A 23,560-nucleotide genomic window follows, 5' to 3' on the forward strand; every position below is an offset into this window, starting at 1 on the left:
GTTTTGTGGGATCTTAGTTCTCCGTCCAGGGATCGAACCTGCACCCCCTGCAGTGGAAGCACAAAGTCTTAACCTCTAAGCCCCCATTCAAATAATATTAATAAGTAAATATTTAAAGAATTTCTTAATTTCCAATGGTAAATACTGACAGATACAACACTCATAAACAAAAGCTTTTGGGGGTTCTCAATAGCTTTTAAGAACATGAGACCAGATGACCTGGTGACTTCCTCTGGCAGATACCCCAAAGCTGCCTCTGTGGGCTCCCTCAGGTGCAAAGTGAAGGCCCTGCCGTCAGTATGACTGCCCCAGAACCCGCGGCGTGCCCCTCCCGGAGGAGTCGTTGGCCGCCCCCATGGGCACCGTCCGTGATGACAGGAGCCATCAGTCACCACCAGGCCCTTGTGCGCCTGGACTTGCTACCCTGTCCCGCACCTCCTCCGGCACCGTCATCCACTAACTCGCCTGTCATAATGTGGAGGCCAGAATGCGGAGGCTGGAACCTGCAGGCCCCCAGACGCCCCCACGACCCCAAATCGATCATCTGACGGGACGACAGTAGCACCAGTTGGAGACCCAGCTGCAGTGCCGGCTTGGATGGGGGATGTGGTTGCCAAGGAAGCAGGGCTTCTCCCCAGAGGCACGGCAACGCTTCCTCCGAGCCGGGCAAGGTCGGCTGTGCCACAGGGACGGGGTGGCTGGCGCTCGGCTGAGGGGCCAGGAGGGCCTGGAGACTGGCCGCGCAGCAGTGCCGAGCAGGAGCTGGCTCCGTGGAAGATGGCAATGCCCTCGCAGATGGGCCGAGGGCTCACAGGCCTTGGCGAGCCTGGGGAGCATGCCATGGCGAGCGTGGGGAGGCCCTACCAGCCTCGCTCATGACTGTAGCAGGAACAAGCACAACCGGTACTTTTCCTTGCTGTTCTGCAGACATCTTTGGGTCAGTAAGTTCACTGTTCAGTGTGTGAGACGCAGAGTTTTGAGCAGGGACTGTGCTGAGCTCAGGGGTGGGTGTCCAGCTGCAGCCCGGAGGTGACGCGCCTGCAGGAGAGGACCAGCTGTGGGTGCCTCCACCTGCTGTGAGCGAGTGGCTCCGAGTGAGATGCACCGTGGCTGCCTCGTATCATGGGATGTTGTGTGGGTGCAGAGGCAGCGTGATCAGGAAGATGGATTCCTCAGGGCCAGGGCGCCGAGGAGGCAGTGTGGAGCACCTCCACTGTGAGGCAGCGTGATCAGGAAGATGGATTCCTCATGGTTAGGGCGCCGAGGAGGCGGTGTGGAGCGCCTCCACCGTGTGAAGGGCCGGCCTCTCCAGGAGTCCGGGTGGGGCTGGGGCAGCTCCTCCCCGCCCACCTCTCCTTTTGGAAGCCAAGAGGGAGAGGAAAACCGGTGCTTGCCCAGCATCCCTGGGACCCACGTTTCGGCCACACTAGACTCTGCATTTGAAGCTGGAGGTCAGTCTGGGGTCCAGGCACTGGGCGTCCTCACCAGGCCAGGCTACGGCGGGATTTTGCCCTTGATCAATCTTAGTAAGTTTACTGTTGGCACAGGGGCATTCAAGAGAATGACTGGCTCACTGCACTTGTATGTTTAGTCACTTACGGGTGTTTTTGGATCTTGGGAAGATTGTGTTAGGTCAGATGACTGAACAGTTAAAGAACATATTAAATTTGTAAAGCAGTTAAGTATATTAGGCATTTAAAATTTATAAATGGAACCCTTCAGAATGACTGCTAAAACCTGCTGATGTAAATAGAAGAGGGAAAATGAAAATACATGGCTGGGACAGTGTCACTCAGAAAACACAGTTTACCCTCGAATGGCTCAGATCGGAACCGGCCCACTTATATGTGGATTTTAGTTCACTAAATACATATTACAGCACTACACGACCCTTCATAGGTTGAATCTGTGAAACCTCAGATATGGAGGGCAAACTCTAAGGCTAGACTGCATTTTTGACTGGTTAGGGTCAATGTCTCTAACCTCAGCATTGCTGAAGGGTCAACTGTACAACCAAACTGATCTACAGATTCCAGGCAATCTTTATGAAAATTCCAATGGCATTCATTTTCAGAAACTAAAAAAAAAAAAAAAAAAAAAAATCTATTCTAAAATCTCAAGGGATCCCAAATAGCCAAAAAATCTTGAAAAAGAAGAATAAAGCTGAAGGACGCATCCTTCCCAATTTCAAAACTCACTATAAAGCTGTAACAATCCAATCAGTGTTAAGTGGTTCCCTGGCAGTCCAATGGTTAAGATTCCCTGTTTCCACTGCCAGGGGCATGGGTTCAATCCCTGGTTGAGGAACTAAAATCCTGCATGTTACTCACTGTGACCAAAAAAAAAAAAAAAAAAAAAAGGGCAAAGGACTTGGATAGACAGTTCTGCAAAGAGGACATACAAATGGCAATAAGCACTTGAAAATATGCTCAACATCATTAGCCACACACACGACTGAGTGACTTCACTTTCATTAGCCATTAATAATAGTGGAAGTGCTAGCTGCTCAGTTGTGTCTGAGGTAGCCTACCAGGCTCATCTCTCCATGGGATTCTCCAGGCAAGAATACTGGAGCGGGTGCTCGCTTCGGCAGCACATATACTAAAATTGGAACAATACAGAGAAGATTAGCATGGCTCCTGCGCAAGGATGACATGCAAATTTGTGAAGCGTTCCATATTTTTATGGAAGCAACCTAGATGCCCATCAGCAGACGAATGGATAAGGATGCTGTGGTATGTATACACTATGGAATATTACTCAGCCATTAAAAAGAATTCATTTGAATCAGTTCTAATGAGATGGATGAAACTGCAGCCCATTATACAGAGTGAAGTAAGCCAGAAAGATAAAGACCAACACAGTATACTAACACATATGTATGGAATTTTAATATATGGTAACGATAACCCTATATGCAAAACAGAAAAAGAGACACAGATGTACAGAACAGACTTTGGGACTCTGCAGGAGAAGGCGAGGGTGGGATGTTCAGAGAGATCAGCATTGAAACAAGTATACTATCAAGGGTGAAACAGATCACCAGCCCAGGTTGGATGCATGAGACAAGTGCTCAGGGCTGCTGCACTGGGAAGACCCAGAGGGATGGGATGGAGAGGGAGGCGGGAGGGGGGATCGGGGTGGGGAGAACATGTAAATCCATGGCTGATTCATGTCAATGTATGGCAAAAACCACTACAATATTGTAAAGTAATTAGCCTCCAATGAACAAAAAAAAAAAAAGGAAAAAATATATAAAAAATAAATAAAAACTCTCTTAGACCAAAAAAAAGAAAATAAGTAAATGCTATACTTATACATAAGAATATCCTATACTGGTATGAGCTCTTTGATTTGTTGTATGGAATATGATATGAAATTTTTAATAAAAGTAGTTTCAGTTTAATTAAAAAAAAAAGAATACTGGAGGGGGTAGCCATTCCCTTCTCCAAGGGATCTTCCAAACCAAGGGATTGAACCCTGATCTTCTGCATTGCAGATAGATTCTTTACCATCTGAGCCTAATAGGGAAGCCCTATTAGGCAAAAGCAAAGATCCTCTGGGGAAAAGAATGGCAATCCATTCCAGTATTCTTGCCTGGAAAATCCCATGGATGGAGAAGCCTGGCAGGCTACAGTCCACAGGGTCGCAGAGAGTTGGACATGACTGAGTGACTTCACTTTTCTTATGCAAATTAAAATCACAGTGAGATAGTATTTGTATTTCTTACCCACCAGGATGGCTTTTATTAAAGAAGGGAAAAAAACTAAGCATTAGTGACAATGTGAAGGAACTGGAACTCTGGTACATTGCTGGAGGAAATGTAAAATTTACAAGGTGCAGCTTCTGTGATAAAAGTCTGGTGGTTCCTCAAAATGTGAACCCTCATGTGTTTCTGCAACTCCATTTCCAGGTATACACCCTAAGGACTGAAAACAGAGACTCACACAGATGTTTGTGTACTAATGTTCACAGCAAGATTACTCACAACAGCCAAAAATGTGAGATCAACACAAATGTTTACTGATGGGTCAACAGATAAACAGAATGTGGCATAAACACACAATGGCATATTATTCAGCCACAAAAAGGAATGTCATTCTGCCACAGGCTACTATATGGATATATCTTGAAAATATTATGCAGACACGTAAGGGTACAAATTGTATGATTCTATTTACATGATGTTCCAGAATAGCTAACTCCATGAAGACAAAACGTGGTCCACTGAAGAAGGGAATGGCAAACCACTTCAGGATTCTTGCCTTGAGAACCCAATGAACAGTATGAAAAGGCAAAAAGATATGACACTGAAAGATTAACTCCCCAGGTCAGTAGGTGCCCAATATGCTACTGGCGAAGAGTGGAGAAATAACTCCAGAAAGAATGAAAGGCTGAGCCAGAGCGAAAACAATGCCCAGCTGTGGGCGTGACTGGTGATGGAAGTGAAGACCAAAGCTGTAGAGAACAATGCTGCCTAGGAACCTGGGATGTTAGGTCCGTAAATCAAGGTAAATTGGAAGTGGTCGAACAGGAGATGTATAGAGTGAACACTGACATTTTAGGAATCAGTGAGCTAAAATGGACCGGAAAGGGCAACTTTAATTCAGATGACCATTATATTTACTACTGTGGGCAAGAATCCCTTAGAAGAATTGGAATAGCCCTCATACTCAACAACAAAAGAGTCCAAAATGCAGTACTTGGGTGCAGTCTCAAAAACGACAGAATGATCTGTTTGTTTCCAAGGCAAACCGAACAGTATCACAGTAATTCAAGTCTATGCCCCAACCACTAATGCTGAAGCTGAAGTGGAACGGTTCTATGAAGACCTACAAGACTTTCTAGGACTAACATCAAAAAAGGATGTCCTTTTCATCATAGGGGACTGGAATGCAAAAGTAGGAAGTCAAGAGACACCTGGAGTAACAGGCAAGTTGGCTTTGGAGTGCAAAATGAAGCAGGGCAAAGGTACAGAAGGTTCTCTTTTGCCAAGAAAACACACTGGTCATAGCAAACACTTTCTTCCAAAAACACAAGAGAAGACTCTACACATGGACATCACCAGATGGTCAATGCCAAAATCAAACTGATTATATTCTTTGCAGCCAAAGATGGAGAAGCTCTATACAGTCAGCAAAAACAAGACCAGGAGCTGACTGTGGCTCAGATCATGAACTCCTTATTAATTCAGACTGAAATTGAAGAAAGTAGGGAGAACCACTAGGCCATTCAGGTATGACCTAAATTAAATCCCTTACAATTATACAGTGGAAGTGACAAATAGGCTCAAGGGATTAGATCTGATACAATTCCTGAAGAACTATGGACAGAGGTTTGTAACATTGTACAGGAGGTGGTGATCAAAACCATCCCCAAGAGAAAGAAACGCGAAAAGGGCGAAACGCGAAAAGGGCAAAATGATTCTCTGAGGAGGCCTTACAAATAGCTGAGAAAAGAAGAGACGTGAAAGGCAAAGGAGAAAGGGAAAGATAAACCATTCTGAACGCAGAGTTCCAAAGAGTACCAAGGAGAAATAAGAAAGTTTTCCTAAATGATCAAAGCAAAGAAACAGAGGAAAACAACAGAATGGGAAAAACTAGAGGCCTCTTCAAGAAAATTAGAAATAGCAAGGGAACATTTCATGCAAAGATGGGCTCAATAAAGGACAGAAATGGTATGGACCTAACAGAAGCAGAAAATATTAAGAGGAGGTGGCAAGGATACACAGAAGAACTATACAAAAAAGATCATGACCCAGATAACCACGGTGGTGTGATCACTCACCTAGAGCCAGAGATCCTGGAATGAGAAGTCAAGTGGGCCTTAGGAAGCATCACTGTGAACAAAGCTAGTGGAGGTGATGGAATTCCAGCTGAGCTATTTCAAATCCTGAAAGATGATGCTGTGAAAGTGCTGCACTCAATAGGCCAGCAAATTTGGAAAACTCAGCAGTGGTCACAGGACTGGAAAAGGTCAGTTTTCATTTCAATCCCAAAGAAAGGCAATGCCAAAGAATGCTCAAACTACTGCCCAGTTGTACTCATCTCACATGTTAGCAAAGTAATGTTCAAAATTTTCCAAGCTAGGCTTCAACAGTACATGAACTAAGATCTTCCAGATGTTCAAGCTGGATTTAAAAAAGGGAGATCAAATTGCCAACATCCGTTGGATCACAGAAAAAGCAAGAGTTCCAGAAAAACATCTACTTCTGCTTTATTGACTACGCTAAAACCTCTGTGGATCACAACAAACTATGGAAAATTCTTGAAGAGATGGGAATACCAGACCATCTTACCTGCCTCCTGATAAATCTATATGCAGGTCAAGAAGCAACAGTTAGAACACGACATGGAACAACAGACTGGTTCCAAATTGCTAAAGGAGTACAGCAAGGCTGCATATTGCCACCCTGCTTATTTAACAAATGCAGAGTGCTCCACGCGAAAAGTTGGGCTGGATGAACCACAAGTTGGAATCAAGATTGCAGGGAGAAATATCAATAATCTCAGATAAGCAGATGACATCACCGTTACGGCAGAAAGCAAAGAGGAACTAAAGAGCCTCTTGATGAAAGGGAAAGAGGAGAGTGAAAAAGTTGGCTTAAAGCTCAACATTCAGAAAACTAAGATCATGGCATCCGTTCCCATCACTTCATGGCAAATAGATGGGGAAATAATGGAAACAGTGACAGACTTTATTTTCTTGGGCTCTGAAATCACTGCAGATGGTGACTGCAGCCATGAAATTAAAAGACACTTGCTCCTTGGAAGAAATGCTGATAAACCTAGACAGCATTATAAAGCAGAGATGTTACTTTGCCGACAAAGGTCATTATAATCGAAGCCGTGATTTTTCCAGTAGTCATGTATGAATGTGAGAGTTAGATCATAAAGACAACTGAGCACCAAAGAACTGATGCTTTTAAACTGTGGTGTTAGAGAAGACTCTTGAGAGTCTAAGGGAGTCTGCAAGGAGATCAAACCAATCAATCCTAAGGGAAATCAGTCCTGAATATTAATTGGAAGGATGGATGCTGAAGCTGAAGCTCCAGTACTTTGGCCACCTGATGTGAAGAAATGACTCATTAGAAAAGACCCTGACGCTGGGAAAGATAGAAGGCAGGAGGAGAAAGGGTCGACAGAGGATGAGATGGTTGGATGGAATCACTGACTTGATAGACAAGTTTGAGCAGGTTCCAGGAGTTGGTGGTGGACAGGGAAGCCTGGCATGCTGCAGTCCATGGGGTCGCAACCAGTTGGATACAACTGAGCAAGTGAACTGATGAAGAAAAGAGGGTTTCCCAGGTGACTCAGACAGTAAAGAATCTGCCTGAAATGCAGGAGATCCACAAAAGAGATTCATACACTGAGCTTAAAAGCCTAAGAAAAGCAATAGGTCTTTAAGTTGTAATATATTACAGTCACCTTTCTCTCCAAGGGGGATTGCTTCCAGGAACCACTATAGGCATCAAGTTCCCTGATGGTAGGGATTTTCATAACCTACACTCACCCCCCACGTACTCTAAGTCACCTCTACACTCACCCTCCCATGTATTGTAACTCATCTCTAGATTACTTATACTTAGTACCAGGAAGACGCTACGTAGACAGTTGCCGATTGTGCAGCAAATTCAAGCTTTCCCTTTTGGAACTTTCTGGAATGCTTTTTTTTTTTTTCAATCTGAGCAAGGTTGGTTGGGTCCGCAGACATGGAAGCTGATATAGAAGGCTGAACACTCTGAAGCCAAGCTCACGTATAGATCACGTCGTCATATCTGAGAGCACCCAAAGGCTCAGGTTACAGGCCCCCTTAAGGCCGTGTGACTATGTGCACAGGCTGAGCGTGGAGCGCTGTCTACTTGGGTCAGGGGAACCCAGGGACTTAGGGGGAGAGGCTGGGCATACTGGGGGGCTGCCTAGAGGTCTGGGAGGTGACAGCGTGAGGGGCAGAGGCTGAGAACAGAGCCAGGCACAGGGAGGCGGTGGCCTCCTGCTGATGAGCCACATCCAGACACCCAGGCAGCAGTACCTTCAATGCCTGCTCCTGGAAGTGGTCAGAGGCGTGCTCCTCTCCTGCCCCTGGTCCAGGGCCTCTGCTCCCCCTTCCTCTCCCCACCCACACCCCATTTCTCTCAGCCAGAGGCCGGACAAGTTCCCTGACTGGCCTTGCCCAGTCCATACTGGGGCGTCCACACTGGCCTTGCCCACCTCCCGTCTCTCCTCCATCGCAGTCTAAGCAAGATGCAGCGTGCGGACCCTTCACTTCTCCCCTGAGATAAGGAAGTGGGAGTAGGAGAGCAGGGAGGGCCAGTGTTCTGGGCAACTCTCCGACCTTCAGATGGTCTCAGGCCCCACATTGCAGTACTGACGCAGAGCTAACAGGTCGGGCAGGCTGTGCTGGACTGAGACTCAGGCAGCGCCGGGCCAGGCCCTTGTGTCCATTTTACAGATGGGAACGTTGAGGACTAGACCGAGAAGGCACCTAGGAAGCCTGGTCAGCAATCAGCTGGACTGTATGTAGGCTGTGTCCACCATCAGAGGCAGAGAAGGCCGACTGCCCTCAGGCTTCCCCGTGGGAAGGAAGCAGCAGGAATGTGGTCAGACACAATTGCCTTTATTGGTTCACGGATCTGGATGCCCAGACTGGCTGCTGCAGAGCAGACCTTGCGGTGTCTCTCCTTCTCCACAGCAGGTCAGCCTCAGCCCCCACCCCACCCCCACCCCGGGTGCAGGAGCTGGGATCGGAGCCTCAGACTTGGACCCCTGCAGTGGGGGCAGAGGGCAACAGCTCCCGATTACCATGTCTGGGGATGAACCCTGGGCCAGGTCACAGACAGGCCTCCTGGGCCATGGAGCAGGCCAGAGGGTGTCCTGGGACTGGACGTTGTGGGGGTAGGGGGGATGCCCTTGAAGCAGAAGGGCTAGCACCCCGCACAGGCCAGCACCCTGACCTGCATCTGCATGGCAGCTGGCTAAGGCACGGTGGCTGGGCCGTCCTGCGGCAGAGAGCCAGAGGCTAGCGTGACCCTGACCCTCTCAGGACACGTGGCTGTCAGATCACGGCTACTTTTTCCGCCGGGGGGTCTGGGAGCTGCTGCTGATGTTGGGGGCTGGAGAAGCTTGCTTGCTGGCGGCTACCGAGTCCTCCTGGGGGGCTGGCTTGTGCTTTTCCTCCTTGGTCCGAGGCAGGGCCAGCAGGGCCTGCATGACCTTGATGGCCCCCACAGCCCCGAGGAGCCCCCAGAGCAGGCTGGGGGCCTCCAGGTGAGACAGCTGTTTCCGTACCCAGTAGAGGACCTGGGTCAGGGTGTTGCTGGAGCCGCGGGCCCGGGGCGGGCTTCTGTCCTGCGGGACAGGATGGAGGAGGGTCCGGGGGGTCGTCCCTGTGAGCCGGGGTCACCCCTGCCACCTACCTCTGCCTGCCTGACTCCTTCCTACCTGAAGGCCAAACTGCCTGAGCAGCATATCCAGCGTTGGGTCCCCCAGGGACACGGATGGGAAGAATTCTTCCACCCACTGTCGTCGCCACCACTGGCTGCAACGGCATGGGGGGCTCAGGTGGGGCCAGCTCGCAGACCCCGCACCGCTCCTGGCGCCCAGACTCACCCTTGCTCCCAAGGATGCGAGAACCAGTACTTGTAGCGCTGGGCCCGCACATACGTGGGCGGCTGCTTGTGGAAGGGGTAACCGGGAGTGTGGTTCTGGATGAGGCGGATCACTGAGGGCGCAGGGGGAAGACCTCAACATCTGCCTGCCCCCAGGCCCCCCGAAGGTCACCCAGACGCCCCACAGGCCCCGCCCCTCCACCCAGCCTCACCAGGCTCCTTGCCCTGCAGCAGGCGGAGCACCAGGCTGGTGAACCAGGGACTGTGCGTGTGGGGGCCCAGGGCCGCAAACCACATCTGCCAGTCAAGGCGCGGCTGGTGGGGCACCACGATCGGGGGCGGCCGGCTCAGGTTCCCGGGTTTGTACATGAACTCGATCTCCTGCCGGGCAGAGTCCCTTTCAGCACAGCTGGCTCCCCCTTCTCTCCCCACCCAGGCCTGTGGGGTCGCCAGGCACCCCGGGCAGGGGCCTGAGGGAGCCCCTACCGTCCACTGGAGCCCATCATAGCTGCCCTCCAGCACCACCTCCGGCCGCCCACCCAGGCCAGTCATTCGGCGGAAAAGGCCATAGGAGTTGGCCAGCTGCAGGTGCTCCACGGTGCCAAACAGGCGGTGGGCCCCAGTCCAGAGGCGCCCATGGCTCGAAGGCTCCATGTAGGAGTAGGGCACCTGGAGGCAGGCAGGCAGAGGCTCAGCAATGACCTTCCAGCCCTCCCCTGACTCCTGACCCCAGCCCCAAAGCACTACCTACCAGGCTGATCATGAACAAAGCCACCGTGGCAGTGCCAAAGATGGACAGCTGGACGGCAGCACAGAGCTTCTGCAGCAACCCTCGCACTTGCACCCACCTGGGGCGGAGAACAGAAATGCAGTCGGGCCCGCCCTGCACAGCTCCACCCACCCTCTGGCACCACAAACCTCCACAGGGCGGTCAGCAGTTCCCAGGCCAGAGAGGCTGCGCCCAGCCACATGGTGGGGAGGGTCACCGTCTTCAGCCACTGGGAGAACTGGTGGAAGGTGAAGTCTGCGGAAGGAAATGGGTGTGAGGAGGGATGGTTCAGCCTCTACCCTCTGAGCCCCCGGCTGGCACTCACTGGTTCTGGAGCGAACGATGTGCTGCTCCCAGTCCACCTCCAGGCCGAAGCAGTGCACCACGCCATAGGTCAGCAGCCCATAGACAGCCAACTCCAGCAGCAAGGTCAGCATGGCCAGCAGGGCCTTGGGCCAGGCTGCAGGCCAAGACAGTCATGGGTCGGCTGGGAGCAGGGCTGGAGGGTCTATGGCCTGGGGGCTGGGGTAGAACTAGGTCATTTGGCAGGCAGCAGGGGTAAGGACGGCTGTCTGTCTGGGGCAGGTAGACACTCACAGCTAGGCGTCCTCTTGCGGCGGCTGGTGCTAGACTTAGCAGCCAGGTGTGTGTCATCCAGGAGGGCAGTGGTGAGCACCAGGGTGAGCAGGTTGAAGAAGTTATAGTTGCCAGTGATGATAATCAGGACTTGCAGCAAGACCTGGAGAAGGTCTGGACTCAGCTCACGGGGGCCGCCCCTTCCCGGGCCCTTTGGAGCCTGCTCCCAGGCCCCTCCGCCTCCCCCACAGAGCTCTCCTGCAGGCCCCTGCGCCCTCCAAGTCGTCCCCGGGCCTCTGCTCCCCGCTCAGCTTCCCCTGCCTTGGCTTAACCCCTCAGTGGCTCCGAGCAGCACCCGGAGAAAACCCAAGCTCGGCCTGCCTCACGCAGCCCTTCCTCAGTCGCCCGTGCTGCCCCAGGACAGACGTCCTCCAGCGACGCTGGAGCCCCACCACGCAGACAACACCTTCACACCCCAGGCTAACGAGCTCCTCTGCCCACAAGGCCCTTCTGACTGCCCAGCAGCAGACACCCATCCCCAGTGGGGCCCTCTGGGCAGTGCAGAGCAAGGCCACGTCCTGCTTGTCTTTCTGATGGCTGAGGACCCCACCCACCTGGGAGCAGAATGCAGCCAACCGCAGGCGGCGGACAGGAGCGAAGAACAGAGGTGGCACCGCGATCTCGATGAGGAAGGTGGCCACCACAGCGAGCTTGTGCAGCCAAACGGGCAGGTGGTGGGCAAACCAGGCGGCCGGCGTGGGCAGGCACTGAGTCTCGTAGTGGTAGGTGAGGGCTGCAGGGGACAGGCGGGCGGTCAGGGATGGGCAGAGCCCCCAGCACTGCCCCACGTCCAGGCAGGGACCCTCACCAGTGAGCCCCCACCACGCGGGGCAACGGCTAGTCAGCTTGACCACACCCGAGGCAAACATGAGGCGGAACAGCAGCCAGCGCACCAGCCAGAAGGGAAGGGCTTCATGGGGGGAGACCCCTCCTGGCCTGCCCTGGGGGGCCTGCTTGTGGTTGGGGGGAAGCCCCAGAGGGGCCACCAGCACAGCCAGGAAGCCGGTCTCCAGCAGCAGAGAATCCCTACGGGGAGAAAAAATAGCGGAGGCCCTCCTCCCCGTCAAGGCTGCTCCCATAAGGGGGTCCTCCTGGGAGGGACAAACACATCCCACCCCATCTCACCCACCCAGCCTTCTGTAGCCCAGACCCAACAATCACTCACCACTGGAAATAAAGGAACACCTGGCCCACCTGCAGAGAGAAGGGTGGTCAGGAAGCACGGGCTGTGAGTCTGCAGGGGCACGGGCAGGGGAGAGGGCGGGAGGGCCTGGAGGGAGCTGGAGGCAAGCGTCCCAGTGGCACAGCCCCCACTTGCCTGGTAGACAGACAGGTAGGTGGCCCAGAGCAGCAGGTACACGAGCAGGTGGCGCAGCTGGCGCGTCAGCAGGGCACCCAGGGCCAGCAGGGTGCCCAGCAGGCTCAGTAGCTCCAGGCCCTGGGCAGTGTCCAGCCCCAGAAGTGGCGCCTCCCACAGCAGCGTGGGGGTCTCCCACAGCTGCTGCCAGCGGCCCTTTCCCTGGGGCCGCAGTGTCCTCCGGGCAGGCAGTATGCCTTCGGGGCCGTACAGGCCTGTGGGAGGGCACATCAGGGCAGGCCCTGGACACGGCCCGCGGAGACGAGACTCCCCCTTCCCCAGCCAGGGCCTGCGGATCTGCCCTCCCTAACCCAGGTCGGGACCAGCAGATTCTCCCTCCCGACAGGTCAAGGCCTGCAGACCCTCCAGACCCTCGCGCCGAGATCAGAACACAGAACCGTGCTGAAAATGACCCCTGCACGCCCGCCCACGGCCCACACCCCCGCGGCTCGCAGGACACAAACCGCGGCCCCCGACCCCATGCATCCGGGCCTGGACCTCACCGCCCCTACACAGCGGTGTGTCGGGTGGGGAGATGAGGGGGTCACAGGACCCGGGTTGGCGGGGAGGGGTCCCGCCCGGTGGCACCGCGCTCTCGGCGCCCTCACCCGGGATCTGCGTGTAAAGGGACGCGAAGGCGAACATGAAGACGGCGGCCACGCCCTGGAGAAAGAGCTGCCGTGGGAGCCGGGAGCCCGCCATGTCCGCTACGCGGCGGGCTGGACACGATTCCCGGGTCCGCCTGGCCCCGCCCCTTCGCGCCCCGGCCCCGCCCCTTCGCGCCCCGGCCCCGCCCCCTCGCCGGCCCCCGCCCCCCGAGCCTGCGGCAGCTGCAAGCCCCATCCCGCCCTACGCAGGCGTGGGCCCCGCCCCCGCTCACGCCCCGTCTCCGGCGCGTCCTGCGTCCTTTCCGGCGTGAGGCTGCCGCTCTGCGTCAAGTTGTGTGCGCGTCGCTGCGCGCTACGTATCTTCCTGGGCGGGAACAGCAAAATGGCGCCAGAAGTAGTGGCGGGCTGAGTGCACCGGCCCCTCTGGAAGCCGGCGCTCCGGTCCCCGGGCCGATCCGGCTCCTCCCGAACATGGAGGACGTGGAGGCGCGCTTCGCCCACCTCCTGCTGCCCATCCGCGACCTCACCAGGAACTGGGAGGTGGACGTGGCGGCCCAGCTGGGCGAATATCTTGAGGAGGTGAGGGCGGCCCGGGGGAGTGGCGCAGGGCGGGGGCTGCGGGGCTCTGCAGCCTCTGGGGCGCGTGCCGCCTCCGTCTGGCGCTCCGACTGCACTCATCCGCAGGCTCGTTCCCTTTCCCCCAGTTCCGTCTCTTGGCCCTCGAAATCATCCCTTACTTGGTTAGCCTGGAGCTGTCATTAGAGGTCGCTTTCTGTTAATGAGCCTTGAAATCGATCTAGTGAGTAGCGACCAGCATTTTTCTGTAATAGAGTAGAATAGAATTTGTGTGCATGTGTGGCTGTGTGAGAGGTCTGGGTCACGATGCAGGAGGGAGATCTTATGTTAGACTTTCAAGCCAGTGCTCCACCGTCAGCATTTAACTCCTTCCCCATATCTGACAGCATGTCTAGACCTCGTTAAAGAGCTGTCTGCTCCATTTCTGCACTTCACTTTCACTGCTCAGCCCGCTTGGACTGCTCTTGTGTTGATCAATAACGACTTCCTTCCTACCACATCCAAGGGTCACCGGAAGAGTCATCTTATTCAACTCAGCAGCATTTGATGAGTTGACGGCATCCTCTTTTTTGAAACAGCTTTTGTCTCCTGTCTGGTCTCAGTGTTGAACTCCTCAGGGCGTGGCCTGAGCCATCTTTTTACACATTTCGCCTAAACCACTTCATTTATTTCCATGATTTTAAGTACCTCTTGTATGAGGACAGTTGCTAGGTTTATTTATTTACTCTCCCCTCTCTCGGTTTATATTTCTATTCCAGGCCTTTTCTCTGAGTCTGGTTTGTGTATCCAGCTTCTTAATCTTGAAATTCTCACTTAGATAGATGTCACCCAAGCATCTCAGGTTTAATAGAGTTAAAGGAGTTGTTGTTGTTGTTCAGTCGCTTATTTTTTTCTGACTCTTTGTGACTCCATGGACTGCAGCATGCCAGGCATCCCTGTCCTTTACCATCTCCCGGAGCTTGCTCAAACTCATGTCCATTGAGTCGGTGCTGCCATCCAACCATCCTCTGTCGTCCCCTTCTCCTCCTGGGGAGGGGTCGGTCTTTTCTAATGAATCGGCTCGGCTTTATGAATCAGATAGCCAAAGTATTGGAGCTTCAGCTTCAGCATCAGTCCTTCCAATGAGTATTCAGGAGGATTGTCTTTAGGGTTGACTGGTTTGATCTCCTTGCAGTCCAAGGGACTCTCAAGAGTCTTCTCCAACACCACAGTTTAAAAACACCATTTCTTTGGAGTTGATCATCAGTTTAAAGGAGAGCTCTTTATATTCCTGCTCAAAGCTCAGCCTTTCTGATCTTGGTATATGGTACCAATGTTTCTCAAAGTGAAACCTCAGAGCTAGGGAAATCTGCCACTGCACACCAGTTTGCCCATGGTTTCTATCAGTTATGTCTCCAGAACTTCACTTCAGTTAATCTATTTTCCATTTTCTCTGATCCAGGCCACAGTCTGGCTCCCATTCATGTTAAAGCTTTCATTCTTGGACTCCCTACTCTTATTTTTGGCTCCATCCAGTTCATGCTCCACCCAGCAGCAAATGCGACATTTAAAAATTAATATCAGGCTGCAGCACTGCCCTGCCTAATAACCCTCAGTGGCTTCCCGTTGGCTTCCAGAACAGAAGCCACGCTTTCTTCTCTAAATCTGGCTCTGCTCTGCTCGCTGTTTTAGCCTTGTCTTAGGCTCTTTTCCACCTGTTCTTTGAACCAGTCAGTCTGCAACACCCAAGCTCATTCCTGGCTGCACTTCTCACACACACACACACACACACACACACACACTTATGTTTTCTGTACTCAATAGCCAGGTTTTTTTGCCCAGTTCTTTTTATGACTGATTCTTTCTCGTCCTGTACCCTTCAGTTTAAATATCAGCTGACTGCCATGTCTAAAATAGTTCTCTCTCTTATAGTACCTTCTGTATTTTAGAATGTTCATCTTCAGCTGGTCTCTAACTTGTTTATGTCTTTCCACACTAGAATGTAAATCCTGCATGGGCAGGGACTATCTTCATTCTCTCTCCCTTTTGCTTAATAGAATGCCTGGCACACAGTTGGTGCAGAATAAATGTTAAATGGACAATTGATCTGACAACTGACCTCTGCTTGAACACGCAGTCTCCTGAGAAAACGCAGAGAGCTGTGCTAGCCGGAGCTGTGTTGAGTGGGGTGCTTGGGGGGGGGTGCCTGGTGAACCTCCTTGTTTGGTCTGCTCTTCTCCTGCTTCGTATGTCTGCTCCTCCAAACCTTTTCTGTCCCCTGACGTCCTCATTTCTCTGCCTCTAGTTTTGCCTTTCTCCTTTCATTTTCCACACAGCTGCCAGAACATTCTTACCTTAGAGAGAGCTGTTTTAGATGGGTTTGGGGATTGTTGGCATGTAGTTGGTGGACACAGATTTAAGGGGTGGTGGGAACTGGGGCTTAGGAGAGGCTGGGGGTCAGGAGTTGAAGAGGAAAGAGGATGATGTACTTGGAAGCATTTCCTGAGTTTTCTGCTCGAAGGATTGAGACCCCAGCGTTTTGCCTCTCTCTTCCCCACCCTTGAGGGTCCCCCGTCCTTCTCCTGGAGTGGGGTCTTCCTGCTGGAGTCCGGCTGAGCGGCCCAGTGCAAGCTCCTCCGTAGAGGGGCTGGTGTGTGGCTCTGGCCGTCTGTGGGTGATGCACCCTAGGGGCCTGTGTCTTCCAAAACACAGGGTCTTAGAGGTTACAGGAAGTAGGGGAAATCACAAACACCTGTCTTTCCCCTCCAAAAAAATGAATAGCTGTCAAGCCCCAGGCAGAGCCAGAGCTGTTCAGACGGGCTGCTTGTGGTAACAGGCACCTTGGGCCACTGGCCCTGGGTGGGGGGTGGGGTGGGTTGGGTGGGCTGCCAGGAGGAGGGTGAGGAGAGTGTGTAGACTTCCCACTGTCCCTCATTGTGTCTTTCAGCTGGACCAGATCTGCATTTCTTTTGACAAAGGCAAAACCACAATGAACTTCATTGAGGCAGCGCTGTTGATCCAGGGCTCCGCTTGTGTCTACAGTAAGAAGGTGGGCCCGCCTGACCGTGGTCTTGTACTGCAGTGTCTTGTGGGACCAAGGTCTGCTGTCTCGCTGGGGCAGGTGGCAGGCTCAGCCCTGTCTCAGAGTTGCCTCAGCAGCACCTACCACCTCCTCCAAGTTCTTGCCCCTTTTATTTTTATTATTTTTTATTAGTATTATTTTTTCCTTGCCCCTTTTAACATGGAAGAACAGAATGGGTTTTAAATTGTAGGGTTGGGAATTCCCTGGTGGTCCAGCGGTTAGGACCCCATGCCTCCAGGGGCATGGGTTTGCTCCGAGTGGGGAACTAAGATCCTGCATGCCATGCCACATGCCCCCACCCCCCCCCCCCCCCCAAAAAAAAGAGAGAGATTGTCAGTAACTAAATCAGTGACTTTCAACCCACGCTACAGTCCAAACAATTACCAGTGCCTGGGCCTCACCCAAACTGACTAAATCAGCATCTCCGGGTGGTGGTGGGTTGGGGGAGGGAGGTAGATATCTGGATTTTTTTTAACTATCCTCAGTGACAGACGGTATTGAAAACCATGGGTGGGGGCGGGGAAAGGGGAGCTGGGAGAGGAATATGGATGAAACAGCAGCAGGAGAAGTAGGTCAGGAGCGGTTGGGAGCATGGCTGACGGGCTTGCCGTGAAGCAGAGAAAAGACAACTCTCAGGACACTGAGGAGAAGGGGGGCCCAGGGGTTTGCAGCGTCCACGCCTAAGGCCCCACCTTTCACATGGAGCATGTAAGTCAGCTACTGAGAACCAGCTACTGTATAAGAAACTCGGAGAGTGAGGTGTGCCTAAAGATCAGCGCTGCTGAGGGAAATGCAAAGTAAAGACCAGTTGAAAGCACTGGTAGTCCAGTGGAGGTTAAACGCACCCCGCTATTTGCCAGGGCATCCATGCGCATGTTGGAGATTTTCCTCCAGCAGTGCTACCCCGTCCATCCTCTAGTGGAGGAGCAGGGAAAAGGTGACCACAGCACTGATCCACTCAATTGGCGGTTTGGGGGGGGGCGGGGAACAAAAAGTGCACAGAAGGAAGAGTTCAGGAATGTGTTGAGGAGCTCCGTACCGGGAACCCCTCTGGACAGAGGAGGGGGCCACCAACTTGCAGGTTAACTGACACAAGGCCCCACCTCAGGCTCTGTGAGTTATGAAGACGGTTTGAGAATTCATGATTTTTGTCTTAGATGATCCCATGAAATCAGATTCTTTGTCCTGTATTTGTCCTCAGAAGGAATATCAGCAATTAACTTTGGAAGCACAAACATAAGGTGCACCTATGGTCACATACATAGATGGGCAGACGTGTGCTTCTAGCAGGTGTAGTAAAATGTTAACCTGAAGTCTAGAAGGTGTGAGGGGAGCATAGGCTGTAGTCAGCACTGTCTCACCAGTCTTTCTGAGCTGATGGAAGTGTTCTATGATCTAATATGTGCAACTCCTGGGCCCTTGAAATGTGGCATGCGTGACTGAGGAGTCTGGCGTTTTGTTAACTTTTAATTAGATTTAAACTGATAGCGTCACATGTGGCTCATGGCTTCTGGATTTCTGCATCCCTGGTGCAGGTCCTTGACCCATCGCTGGTGGGGTTATTACTCTGATTCTCTGAATCTCAGTGTATCTTGTTTACTATGAGAATAGCACCGGCATTGATCCTAAGTAGGACAGAGACAGAGCATGAAGCACAGTCCTGTGTGACAGACACTTAGGAGAGCTCCTGTGGTCTGTTTCTGGTGAGTGGGATCCGTGCCCTCCGGCACACTGTCCTCTGGGTGCTGTCACCCAGAGGGAGTGGCCTAGGCGGTGCGTGTAAGCAGCCTACTGATGGCTGCTTTGTGGTCAGAATCTGGAAAATCCCAATGCTCACCCCCAGCAGTGGGGCCCCACAGGCTATGGCTGGACTGTCAACGGGCTGGCAGAGACCCGCGGCGCTCCCGCAGGTGGGGGCTGGTTGGTGAGCCCCGTGAAGTCAGACGCGACTGAGGGTCCGGGCTGCAGGGTTGAGGTGGCCACAGCTGCGGCGGTGTGGAGTGAGGGCGCAGGAGGGGCTCCGGCTGTTCGTAACGCTGGGGAGGCTTGGCGGTTGGATTGCAGCTGTGATTTTGGCAGCCAAATGGGCAGGAATTTGGAGAGAATGCCCTGGCATCTTGGTACTTGGATGAATAGTGCAGAAGGTTCTGGGAGCCCCTCCTTTCTCTTCCTCACTGCCGGCTCTGGTTGCCAGGTGGAATACCTGTACTCCCTGGTCTACCAGGCTCTCGACTTCATCTCTGGCAAGAAGTGAGTACGCAAGGGGTGCCCGTGTGTCCGCTGTATGTGCGGCCTGGGCAGCCCCTCACCTGCGGTGCCCGTGCGCTGGTTCTCTCAGGCAGGCCAAGCAGTTGTCCTCCAAGCCGGAAGACGGGACCACTGGGGATGCCAGCTCCAGGGCCCCCCAGGAGGCAGAGCAGAAGGTGAGGCTTCCTGGGTGCCTGGCGGTGCCCACTGTGCTAGCCAGGCCGCCCCTGAGCCCTCTGTCTCCCCACAGTTCCTGGCGTTGGATGACCTCTCTGACTCCTGTGCCAATGTGGATCTCAGGGGTGACCAGGTCCTCAGTGTGAGTGCCCCCTCCTGCGTTTAGCTGATGGGGGTGTGGAGGGTGATGTCGTGGCCCGTGGGTTCCCACGGTTCACCCGTTCTTGGACTCTGTGCAGGGGACCCTCATCCCTCTCCTGCCCAATGCCCTGGTCGCCCCGGATGAGATGGAGAAGAACAGTAACCCCCTGTACAGGTGCGGGCCTGCGCCTGCTGGGTGGAGGGGGGTGTGCTGGGGAAGGGTCTCTGCAGCACCCGTGTTTTGCCAGCTGTCAGGGGGAGGTCCTGGCCAGCCGGAAGGATTTCAGGGTGAACACGTGCACGCCGCACCCCAGAGGCACGTTCCTGTTGGAGCCAGTGGGTGTGTCCCTCATGGAGGCCCTGCAACCGCGGAACCCGAAGGGTGAGAACTCGGTCGGGGGCGAGGCGGACTCCGCTCGGGCACCTGCGCCCACCGTCTGGACCTGCTTGTAGGACGGGGCCTCTGCCTGCAGCTGGTTCAGCCACAGAAGGCCCGAGTCCTGTGCCTGGGCTGTGTTCTCCCTGCCTGGTTCTGGCCATGTGGGACCTGGGAGGGACCTTGTAGGGGGAACAGGGCTGACCGCGTTTGATCCCCGGTCTCTCCCAGAGCCTGGAAGGGCTGAGGAGCAGCCAATGGAAGTCTCTGTGTGCGGGAGTCCTGGCCCGGCGCTCAGCATCTCCCGGGAGCCAGGTGAGAAGCGAGCGCCCAGGCGGGCCTGCAGCGGGGGCTGGGGAGGGGGCGCTGCGCTCAGCACCCCCGCCTGCCCGCCGCCCCAGCCTGAGGCTCGGGTAGGCCTCGAGCCCAGGGCCCACCTTGGCCAGCTGTGCTCTCTTGGTTTAGTGGCTGCCCCTGGGCCACCTGCTCTCTGAGCAGACAGAGGTGGCAGCATTTAAAGAGGAAAATTACTAAAAAATAAGATGAACCAAACAAAACAGCAGTATAACGTGCGTGTATTGTGCCCTCTCTGCTTCCCACAAGGGAAGCTGAGTCAGGAACGGCCCCTCATCCCGAGGCCTTCAGGCTCCCGGGGCTGACTGGTCTCGTGTCCCTGCCAGGCTCCTCTCCAGAAGGCCTGGCGCCCAGAGGTGGGGGCATGGGAGAAGACGAAGAGGACGCAGAAGGGGTGGCGGAGCCCCCTGAGGCCTCTGCACCTGAGGTCCCGCTGGAGCCCCCGGAGCCCAGGAGCCCCGAGCAGGTGGGACCCCCAGGGAGGCCTGCCGAGCCCCTGCCCTCGGCCAGGCAAGCCCCGGCGGGGACGGCGCGCTCGTGTGGGGCAGGCCACCCCCGGGCTGCCTGCTCCCTGGTCCTTGTGCGCCAGGGCGGCGGGTGTGTCCCCCAGCCGGCCCCGGCCCCACACGCCGCCCTTTCTGGCAGCAGCTTTCACGGCTCCCTGTCTGGGCAGAGCAGCCGCTGCTTCTCGGGGAGGACTGGTGTCCGGGGTCAGGGGCTGTGCTGCTCAGGGTTCCACCCAGAGTGGTCTCCGGAGCCGACTCGAGGCCAGGCTGGCAAGAGTGGACAGGCCTGCCTCCCTCACCCCTAAGGTCCAGCTCTGTACTCCGGCGCAGAGCTAAGAAATCCTTTTATTTGTAAGGGAAAGCCTTGACATACAGGAAAAAATATTAATGTCTGTCAGGTTTGGTCGGCTGTTTTTGCTGTGCTTAATTGCTCAGTCATGTCTGACTCTCTGTGACCCCGTGGACTGTGGCCCACCAGGCTCCTCCATCCATGGGATTCTCCAGGCAAGGATACTGGAGTGGGTTGCCATGCCCTTCTCCAGGGGATCTTCCCAACCTAGGGATGGAACTCAGGTCTCCCGCATTGCAGGCAGATTCTTCACCGTCTGTTTTTTTCTTTGAAGAAGTATCTCGTGGCCACTAGTCTCTATCTTCTCCTAAAGTTTTTACTAGCTTTTCACTTTTTGGTCGTTTAACTTTCTGCCCCCAGGGGGTTTCCGCAGGGTTCCCCGTGTCTGGCCCCAGAGCAGAGCTGCTCGGGGTCCTGGAATCCTGGGTGGAGGAGGAGAGGGAAATGCCTGGTGTTCCTTTGCAGAGTGCTGCCCAGCCCAGGAGGTGTACACTCCGGGAGCGGAAGGAGGCCCCGGAGCCCGCATACCGGCTGAAGGTGAGGGGTGGGCAGGCCCGGAGCCCGGCACGGGGCGGGGGGTCGCGCCCTCGGCAGTGTGTCTCTTGAGCACTCTTCCTTCCCCCAGCGCTGGGCCTCCCTGCTGCAGCTCCAGGGCACCCCCCTCCCCGTGTGTCTCGACTGGGGGAGGGTGCGCGTCCTCCACTCTCCTGTGTCTGCTTGTGCTCTGTGCTCAGGACACCCCAGACCCCTGGCAGGGCCTGGACCCCTTTGACTCCCCGGATTCTAAGCCCTTCAGGAAAGGTAACGCAGAGTATGGCCCCTGGGCACTGGGGGTGGGGGCTGGGCTCACCTGGCTTGAGTGGAGGTTGGGGTCCAGGGCCTGTGGGCACGGAGACGGCCCTGGGCTGTGGTTGTGCTCCGGGATGGCCTGTCTGCCCCCAGGTAGGCCCTACTCTGTGCCCCCCCGCGTGGAGGAGGCGCCAGGACAGAAGCGTAAGAGGAAGGGTGCTGTCAAGCTGCAGGACTTCCACCAGTGGTACCTGGCTGCCTGTGCGTGGGGCCCGGGGCTGGGTGTGGCTGTGGGCCTCGGCTTGGCTCCTGCTGACCCTGTCTTCTTGCAGATGCCGACCATGCTGACAGCAGGAGGTCCCGGCGAAAGGGCCCTTCCTTTGCAGGTGAGCCTGGGGCCTGGGGCTCTTTGAAGGAGGCTGACCCCACACTGCACCGCCCTCCTCAGCCTGGGGAGGCCGGAGGCCGAGTGGACTCGGGTGGGCCTGGGCAGGATGAGGGAGCCCCCTCAAGAGAGGCTTGTGTGCACAGACATGGAGGTTCTGTACTGGAAGCATGTGAAGGAGCAGCTGGAGACGCTCCGGAAGATGCAGAGGAGGGAGGCAAGTACCGGCCACTCTGGGGACCCCGCGGCGCCTGGTGGGAGGCAGCAGCGCCTCTGAGGGGCTCTCTCTGCACAGGCGGCTGAGCGATGGCTGCCAGGGGCCGAGCAGGGGCCGTGGCCCGTGGAGGAGGACCGCCTGGAGGACTCGGGGGAAGACCTGGGAGCCGCAGGTGGGGGCCTCCGGGAGCAGGCCGGGGTAGGGTTCGGTGCCTGCCGCAGCCTAACAGCCTAACCAGCCTTTTGCCTGGGTGCTCCCTCCTCAGCAGATGACTTCCTAGAGCCCGAGGAGTACGCAGAACCTGAGGGGGCAGAGCCCGGAGAAGATGCAGACATGGGTAGGTCTGGGAGTGGGCTGCAGGCCCGAGGGGCCCCCGAAGACGGGAGGAAGGAGAGAGTGAGGTTAACGGCCGCACTTTTGCAGAAGCGGAAGCCATGCCAGCATCTCTGCGCTATGAGGAGCTGGTCCAAAAGAATGTGGTAGGCCCAGGTCAGAGTGGGGGGAGCTGGGCAGGGTGGGGGCAGGCTCTGCACCCAGCTGGTGGCCCCTGGTCCACCCCCAGGAGCTCTTTGTCACCACCTCGAAGCAGGACGTCTTCATCACCACCTCGAGGCAGGAGCTTGTCCAGGAGACAGAGCTGAAGCAGCACATCAGGGGCTGGGAGGACGCCATCCAGACCCTGCTCCAGGAGCAGGTGAGGTGGGCCGGGTGGGGCCCCTGGCGGAGGATGGCGTCCCCTGTGGCCTGCCTTGGACCAGCCCGGGACCGGCCCCTCCCCCTGCAGGAGGAGCATGTGCCCTTTGACATCCACACCTACGGGGACCAGGTGGTCTCCCGGTTCAGCCAGCTCAACCAGTGGTGCCCCTTCGCAAAGCTGGTGGCAGGCCAGCCTGCCTTCGAAGTGTGTCGCTCCATGCTGGCCTCCCTGCAGCTGGTGAGTGGCCTTGGGGCCTGGGAGGGAAGTGGTCCCGGGCCTCCGCTGACGCTTTGTGCCCTGCAGGCCAACGACTACACAGTGGAGATCACCCAGCAGCCGGGGCTGGAGGCGGCTGTGGACACCATGTCCCTGAGGCTGCTCACACACCAGAGGGCCCACAAGCGCTTCCAGACCTATGCTGCCCCCTCCACAGTGCAGCCCTGAGTGGGGAGCACTGCGGCCAGGGTTGGGCCCTGGAGCCCGTCCCCCACGGATACCGGGTGTGCGTCCGCTCAGTTTGCTTTCTTTCCTGGCTGGCCCAGCCTAATAAAGTGTTGCCATCCCACCAGTCCCTTAAAAAACAAAAACCTTTACAGAACCGTTGTGTGTAGGGGAGAGGGCTGTCTGTCCCCTGCACCCCAGGAAGCAACCAGGCCCCCAACCCCCTTCCCACCATGGCCTCAGGGGGCTGCTGGTACAGATCTCTCG

The 23,560-nt window shown here is 55.3% G+C and overlaps 2 protein-coding genes and 1 non-coding gene across 5 annotated transcripts; 2 read left to right on the forward strand and 1 right to left on the reverse strand.

Moving 5' to 3' along the window:
* The first annotated feature begins 2,577 nt into the window (after positions 1–2,577).
* LOC139030740 (U6 spliceosomal RNA) lies at positions 2,578–2,684 on the forward strand. Its single transcript, XR_011483142.1, has one exon. It is a non-coding gene; the product is annotated as a U6 spliceosomal RNA (small nuclear RNA).
* A 5,911-nt stretch (positions 2,685–8,595) lies between these two features.
* On the reverse strand, positions 8,596–13,129 carry LMF2 (lipase maturation factor 2). Of its 2 annotated transcripts, XM_020881959.2 has the most exons (14): positions 12,978–13,129; positions 12,331–12,584; positions 12,178–12,206; positions 11,821–12,038; positions 11,567–11,745; positions 10,974–11,115; positions 10,702–10,836; positions 10,526–10,631; positions 10,359–10,455; positions 10,094–10,276; positions 9,820–9,988; positions 9,609–9,720; positions 9,441–9,537; positions 8,596–9,347 (listed from the first exon to the last, which is right to left on the reverse strand). In XM_020881959.2, exons 1-14 carry the CDS (start codon positions 13,069–13,071, stop codon positions 9,066–9,068), a joined length of 2,097 nt encoding a protein of 698 aa, XP_020737618.1. In that variant the 5' UTR covers positions 13,072–13,129; the 3' UTR covers positions 8,596–9,065. The 2 variants fall into 2 exon arrangements, with proteins under 2 accessions (XP_020737618.1, XP_070309699.1); XM_070453598.1 differs by lacking the exon at positions 9,609–9,720 and having other exon boundaries at positions 9,209–9,347.
* Positions 13,130–13,328: 199 nt separating this feature from the next.
* Positions 13,329–23,439, forward strand: NCAPH2 (non-SMC condensin II complex subunit H2). Of its 2 annotated transcripts, none has more exons than XM_020881962.2 (20): positions 13,329–13,556; positions 16,480–16,581; positions 18,809–18,864; positions 18,953–19,037; positions 19,112–19,180; positions 19,278–19,354; positions 19,428–19,561; positions 19,787–19,870; positions 20,236–20,375; positions 21,230–21,301; positions 21,499–21,565; positions 21,707–21,814; positions 21,886–21,939; positions 22,085–22,155; positions 22,234–22,327; positions 22,421–22,492; positions 22,579–22,634; positions 22,718–22,849; positions 22,940–23,089; positions 23,156–23,439. In XM_020881962.2, exons 1-20 carry the CDS (start codon positions 13,449–13,451, stop codon positions 23,294–23,296), a joined length of 1,872 nt encoding a protein of 623 aa, XP_020737621.1. In that variant the 5' UTR covers positions 13,329–13,448; the 3' UTR covers positions 23,297–23,439. The 2 variants fall into 2 exon arrangements, with proteins under 2 accessions (XP_020737621.1, XP_020737622.1); XM_020881963.2 differs by having other exon boundaries at positions 22,424–22,492.
* The last annotated feature ends 121 nt before the right edge of the window (positions 23,440–23,560 follow it).

Source organism: Odocoileus virginianus, chromosome 23 (genome assembly GCF_023699985.2).
Source record: "Odocoileus virginianus isolate 20LAN1187 ecotype Illinois chromosome 23, Ovbor_1.2, whole genome shotgun sequence".
Taxonomy (NCBI): Eukaryota; Metazoa; Chordata; class Mammalia; order Artiodactyla; family Cervidae; genus Odocoileus; species Odocoileus virginianus.

Coding starts and splice junctions, on each gene's coding strand:
- NCAPH2 (XM_020881962.2), top strand. CDS start 13,449: ATGGAGGACGTGGAGGCGCGCTTCGCCCACCTCCTGCTGCCCATCCGC. Junction 16,582..18,808: donor CTTGTGTCTACAGTAAGAAG/GTGGGCCCGCCT, acceptor TCTGGTTGCCAG/GTGGAATACCTGTACTCCCT. Junction 22,493..22,578: donor CGGAGAAGATGCAGACATGG/GTAGGTCTGGGA, acceptor GCACTTTTGCAG/AAGCGGAAGCCATGCCAGCA.
- LMF2 (XM_020881959.2), bottom strand. CDS start 13,071: ATGGCGGGCTCCCGGCTCCCACGGCAGCTCTTTCTCCAGGGCGTGGCC. Junction 11,746..11,820: donor CGCGTGGTGGGGGCTCACTG/GTGAGGGTCCCT, acceptor TGTCCCCTGCAG/CCCTCACCTACCACTACGAG. Junction 10,632..10,701: donor CATCGTTCGCTCCAGAACCA/GTGAGTGCCAGC, acceptor TTCCTTCCGCAG/ACTTCACCTTCCACCAGTTC.